General features: G+C 49.7%; 2 protein-coding genes across 2 annotated transcripts; both read right to left on the bottom strand.

Moving 5' to 3' along the window:
- Positions 1 to 717: 717 nt before the first annotated feature.
- On the bottom strand, positions 718 to 1,236 carry TEOVI_000858300 (acetyltransferase, putative; the record flags this gene model as incomplete). The annotated part of the gene is made up of 1 exon (XM_067222754.1): positions 718 to 1,236. One exon carries the CDS (start codon positions 1,234 to 1,236, stop codon positions 718 to 720), a length of 519 nt encoding a protein of 172 aa, XP_067078855.1.
- An 850-nt stretch (positions 1,237 to 2,086) lies between these two features.
- On the bottom strand, positions 2,087 to 6,538 carry TEOVI_000858200 (WD repeat and HMG-box DNA-binding protein, putative; the record flags this gene model as incomplete). Its single annotated transcript, XM_067222753.1, has 1 exon — positions 2,087 to 6,538. One exon carries the CDS (start codon positions 6,536 to 6,538, stop codon positions 2,087 to 2,089), a length of 4,452 nt encoding a protein of 1,483 aa, XP_067078854.1.
- Positions 6,539 to 6,586: the final 48 nt, after the last annotated feature.

Genomic DNA, 6,586 nt, shown 5'->3' with positions numbered 1-6,586 from the left:
ATATATATATATATATAGCTAGAAATATAGGAAAGAAGGAAAATAGTTCTTTTCTTTTTTTAAAAAAAAAAATCATTTTCTGCGGTGCTGATTTCCTCATTTTTTCTTATGCTTATACGGTACACGGTAGAATCATTACCAAAAGAAAATTACATAAAAGAGTGAAAGCATTAGCGTTTGACCAAACAAAAAAAAAAAGGCAAAACTAAAGGAAAGAAGAAAGGGAAAAGTAAATGGAAGGAGTACAAAACGCGAATGGAAGGGAAAAGGGAGGGAATTATCGGCAGAGATGGAAAAACAAACAAACAAACATAAACATAAACATAAACAAAACAAAACAAAACGAGGAACCCGCACCATGGAAAGAAAAAAAAAAGCAGCCCGCCAATACCAACATACCCAAGGAAACATGGCGGTTGTGAGCTTCACCGGTCACAAGAGGAGAAATAGAAAGGGAACAGTAAATAAAATAATAACAGTAATAATCATAACGCAGCCAAGGAGTTTCCACCAAGTAAAACCCCCAGTCTGTCGCACACTTACGCATGCATAATTCATCTTATGCCGACACGGCTCTTTTTCCATTTGTGCTTAGTGTTCCCCTTCTCTTTTCTCCCTCTTTTCCTTCTCAAACTTCTCTTTTCTCCACAGTAATCAAAAAGAAAAAAAAAGAAAAAAAAACACAAAAATAGGTAAGCATATAAACACAGTTCCCCTTCAATATTTGCTTTTCATGCGACCCATCAACTGGTATTTCTCCCTCTTCATTCCCACTTGCTTGTACGCCCTGATTGCTTTTTCGTTCTTACTATTTACGGCCAAACGCAATCCGCAGTATTTGGGGTCCTCAGCCATGATGCGTATTAAATGATCATAAAACTTTTGAAAAATACCCTGTTTGCGCTTCGAAGGAATAATGTAGACGGATTGAATCCAAAGGAACAGTTTGCCGCGCCAATCGGACCATTCATAAGTTACGGTCATCACTCCAACAATTTGTGGAGAGGACCGGTTGCCATCGGATGGCCCTTTGATGTTCGTGTCACCTTTCGGGACCTCTTCGGCAACATAAAGTCGACCGAGGCTCCCTTGCTCGAACAGAGTTGTGACGCCCCGGCGAACTTCGCCCTCGTCAAGCTCCACGTTTTCCGTCTCGGAAGCCAGAGACATGAGCATCCGAACCATAATCCCAGCGTCAGCAGGGGCGGCGTCACGAATGCGGTACGCGGAAGTCATGCCTGTGATGAGATGTTATCCCTTACTAGTCAATATGTCACTTTACAGAGGGAAATTAAAATGAAAAATGGATAACAAAGAAGAAAATGCTGACGCACAAAGCAGGCAAGTTGGGACCACATGCTTTCCGTATCCTCATCAGTGCGGGTTAATAGAAACAAGAAAACAAACAAACGTAAGATGAAAGATGAAAAAGAATTGGCGCCAGATTGACGAATAAATAGAAAGAAGAGCACATCTTAGTGAAAATTAACACATCAGGCAGCAAAAAAGCAGTATGTACTGCAAATAGAGGGAGATCAGCCTTGATACTGTTGCCACACTATAACTGGAATACTTTACCTTTCGCCTAACCTCCCTTTTACACACGCGCCTGACAGTTTTTTTTTTTTCTTTCTTGCCTGCCCAAACATACTCTCTCTCTCTCCACACCCCTTGCACACAGTGAGCCAAATAAATAGCCGTTGTTCCTATGATTTCATCCTGCCAACACCGATTTCTATGCGCACATTGGAAACAAACAATGTCTCTATGTACCCCATCCCGCACAACACACAAATACACACACACACAGACACAGACAGAGACTTCTCTCCCTCTCTTCCCTTCCCTTCCCTTCTATCCATTGTCACGCATGTTCTCGTTCGATCCGAGTCCTCATCCATCACCCCTCACGAGGCACGCTGAGCTTAAGTTACATTTGCCTCAAGCATCCTTTATATATATATATATATGTATGTGTATGTGTACGTGTACATGTACGTGTATACGCACATTCCCGATCCACCACAAAATTCTATGGTACGAAAGCGCGATGCTGCGCCACTCTGAGTTGGTGGCTCAAGATTTCCTACAAGCCAACGTTGTCATGACTTCCGCCACTACCACTGCCGTCGATATCATTACCAGCCGCAGCCGCAGACAACTTGGTCTCAACCACAAATCCTACGCTACCATTACTGTTGTCCTCTTCCTCTTCGCGGTAGCGCTTCAGCAAAGCCGCTCCGAAAGAGGCGCTGCGTGGAGTGAAGGTTGCCGATGAATCGTGGCCCACATCGAGCAAAAGTGAATCAAGCGAAACGGGACCACCATCATTCACATCGAGGAACGGATCAGCAACCTCATTAGTCACTGGTAGCGATGAAGACACGGCATTCTGTGGTGAAAGAAAAGGCTCCACCTTTGGGACGAAGTGAGTCGTCGTTACACTATTATTCTGAGTTCTGGTAACTGTGGTTGTCGTTGCCAAACCCCCTGCAGTGTAGAGGCCGTTGGTAGAATCCTTCTGCGTGGCGGGGTGTACGGTTTCTGTACTAATCCCTTTTTGGGGATGCATAACATTTCCTTTGTTACACCCGGGGCCGTGTGCTGCAGCCTCTGGTGACTGCATGCCAGCACCATCGCCTCTTTTCGGTGTCCCCGAAGCGGCAGCTGAAGTTGTTAACGATGGTGACAACAGTGGAGTCACAGCACTTGCGTTTGATGACAAGCGCTGCTGGGGTGATCCCACAACATCCCTCCCCATTTCTAAGTCCTTTGTCCTTCCTTCACTTCCCTCCGCCTCAAAGGTATCCTGCGACTGCGAATCTCCGAGAACAAGCATGGTGGTGGAGGGTGGTGCGCCTTTTTCAGGCGACTGGGTTAACGAGCGACTCTGTAAAGCTGACAAATCAACCGAACTTGTTGCCGCCTTCACCGACTTGTTGAAGGGGTTTATCGGTTTCTTGGGCTGCGGCGGTGCCTGCACTGCCGTCGCTGCAGTCGAAGCGGTTGTGGGAGCCTTTCCACCCGTGGGCCGCTTGCTAAAAGGGTTCGTTGCCTTTGAGGCTGATGATGGTCCCAGAACCGCGGGAGTTTTGGTGCTTACGGCGCCAGCACCTCCTGGCGAGGCTCGGAGAGATCTCCCTGGCGATGGAGAAGAGCTTGGAGCGTCAGCAAACGTGACACGCCGCCGTGTGGGGAAACTCGCAGTTGCACAAGAACTGTTAGCGGTTTCGGGCTTATCTTCCACCTGATTCAGAGAACGGTCCGGACTTCCAGCAGTTGGGTTGCTGCTGTTGGTACCATCGCCTTTGGTGTTGTCGTGGCCACATTCATTGCTGGTGGCACCGAGGCTGCTGTGGACTTTGGTGGAATCCCCACTGCCGTTGTTATTGTTCATCTCAGACTTTTCTTTCATGAGCATCTTCCTCAACAACATATCCCGCTCTCGCTCGCTCACAACGGAGCCCTCCAAAGGTAACGAGCAGCGTCTCTTTTTCCTGGACTTTACGCGCACCTCCAACAAGGCGAGAAGTTTCTGCACAAGCTGCGCATGTCCCTTTGCGTTTGCCTCCTTTGCACATACCTCAATATTGTCTCGAAGTTCAAGAAATGTGGCAAGATCCACCGCTCTCGAGGTCTGCTGATCACCTAGTGCCTTATTAAAGAACTCCATAATCTTCTTGTCGTGCAACATATCGTGTTTCGCGATATTACTCGTATAAAAGTCGCTACGTCGCTTTATCTCATCTGTGCGGACCTCACGGCGTATAAGATGATCCCACATGACCGTATCCCGCTCTGTGCCAGAGTGTAGCAGAGGAAGAAACAATGATACCCGCTCAGTTGGTAACCCACTTGCAACGGCAGCTGGATAGGGTGGATCGTCTTTGCATGAACGATAGACAAGCATGGACTCATCACACACACCCCAAATCCACAGGTTGTAAGTTTGATCATTCATACACCGCGGATCATAGACCGGAACCCAACTGCCACCCCAATTCTGTGTGAACATCTGCAACACACCAGCGGTGTCGGCAATGTGAAGTGGACCATCCTCTGACCAACCCATCCATTGCAGCTGATGTGTTGTAGTGACTGGAACAGTGGTAGCGGGCACCACCACACTTCTAGAGCCCACATCGAGCACCTGAAGCCGCAACTCCCCACCCCCCTCAAGGTAACACACAGCAAGTGGGTCAAAATCTGCCCCGTAGCCCTGCATCACTTTTTTGCTGTTGGTTCCCACCATCGCTACAATGCGAGGAAATAGGCTTATTACGGCGAGCTGCAATCCAGAGAGTGAGAAAATACGAAGGTAACGGCTCGTTGCGACGGCCGTATAGCGCACACCGGTGGCAATGCAACGCACCACCTCACCCGTGTGAAGTCGCAACCGCCAATCAGGTTGTAAGCCAATAGAAACAAAGGTGCGGTAGTAAATGGTAAGACGTGGAACGAGGTCATCAACACTTTCCATGTCAGTAGCCTCCTGCGCAATAACAAAAGCAGCCCCAACAGGACTGAGAGAAGCCATAAGCATTGTCCCACGCTCCAGAACCCGTACTGCTTGCAGGGACATATCGTGAAAGTGAATTGTGGTCGCCTCGGCTGTGCAGTGAATGTACCCAACGGAGTTATAGGCAAGGTAGCAACTGCCCTCCTCCCCAGGGGGCGTTGCGCCAATCTGAAAGAAGTAATCCATGACAGGTGATCCACCCATGGCTGCGCCCGAATGTGTGGCAGCTGCGTCGTTCGGCAAGTGTGTGGAGCTTGATGTACTTCCAACGTCCACCGCTTCACTGTCACAGTCGTTGTCACCACCGTCATTGAATTTCTTTCGACCATGTCCCCTCACGGTACTGGCGACATGGTTTCCATCATAATCATCCTCACCCTCCTCATCCTCCTCCTCGCGACCGTCGTCGTCACTGTTACCGTCTGATGACTCTTCTGCCTCGTCATCGAGGAAAACTGACCGGCGGGGGGTTCCCGTAGCATCACCATCCTCCACGTCACGTATTACTCGACGGGGATCTTCCCTCCGCCATCGGGATGGTCGCTCCTTTTGATCGATCTCATCGTCGTACGTCGGATTCGTCCGCTTCAGATCCGCAACCACTTGTTTAAAATCCTCCTCCACAGCCATAACCGATGATCCTGAGGAAACTGACTTGACACCACCGCTACTACCACTATCGTCGTCAACAATAAACCCATCGTCACTACCGTCGCGACCACCACCGTCCCTCACCTCCCGGTTATTTCGTTGCCCCGCCTTATCGCCATTCGTCACGTCCCTGCTTCGGTCCCTCACAGATGGCTCCGTCTTCAACTTCTTCTTTGCTCCTCCACAGTCACTTTCCGACACCCTGTTAGTCTTGCCTTCACCTTCCGTGGCACCTTTTGTTGATGCTCCCACAGCCTTTGGAGCCTCCCGTTTCATATATGTCACCCTCCCGTCCAGCGTCCCCACAACCACATCGCCACTTGTTGAGTCCACTTCGGCGTCCGCACAGCCCGTGTAATTTTGTGACCGGATTCGCACAATATTCCACTTGCGTGTATCCACTTTTCCCACAACAGTACCTGCCCCGCTCACCAGGAGCACGGATATCACGTGCACACTCAACGGGTGACATGCCACACCAAGTAGATCCGTGAGCCCAAGACTATCAATATTACCAACATGTCGAAGCCGATGAGTATATGGGGGTGTGGTCGCCTCTTCAAAGCGCAGCACACGCGCCTCTGTCACTCGAGGAACCAGCAGAAACAAAGCACCATTTCCAGTGGTGCACCAGGTGAGGCGATAGGCCACTTCGTCCTCTCGCTTAGCCACCGGTGTTAACACATTTGGAAGAACAATCTTCAAGTCCTTCAGCCGGTTAGCCCTTTCCTGTGACTCTTGGGAGTTTTCACGTGAGAAGTGCGACGATGCCGAATCATTTGACGACGAGCTGCAAACTGAAACAACACCTAGCGCACAGCTAGCAGACGCAACTGCCAACACGCCCCCACACGGTGAAAGAGCGAGAGAAACAACCGGGGATGGCACACACATAGGAATAGTTTGCACCACACAGCCACTTGGTGACATGTGAAGGCAACGTAACGAGTCGCCCGCAATAAAGACACGCCGTCTCTCTGAATCAAACAGTACCGTCCGCAATTCACCAGTTACACGACACATGACGCGCACCGTATGTTCCCCGCTGTTAGCATCGGTTCCAGCAGTGGAAGCATTTGTGTTGCTGTTATTGTTGCTTGTGGCGTTGACGTCGCTAATAACATTTTCATGGAGTACGACGGTGCCGTCACGGCCACAAGAGATGGCAAGACGCAGGGCAGTGTGAAGTCGCACACATGTGACGGCCCCCGTATGGCATTGACGTGCCCAAAGCGGCTGAGCTGTTGGGAACCGTCGGAGCGGGTGAAGCGCCACAACTCCATCAGCCCCACCACTTAAGGCATAATGCCCATCGATGCTCACTCGAATGGGGCCGGGGGAGTGTACCTGCAAATGGGGATGTTCCATGGTTTGCCACACTCAGATCCTTAAATAATTCGTGTCAGAGTGTTAGTT

The sequence above is a fragment of the Trypanosoma equiperdum genome (assembly GCF_001457755.1).
Source record: "Trypanosoma equiperdum strain OVI genome assembly, contig: ctg_1688, whole genome shotgun sequence".
NCBI classification, from domain to species: Eukaryota; Euglenozoa; class Kinetoplastea; order Trypanosomatida; family Trypanosomatidae; genus Trypanosoma; species Trypanosoma equiperdum.
The sequence above is the reverse complement of the archived record's forward strand: the minus strand, read 5'-3'. Positions and strand labels throughout refer to the sequence as shown.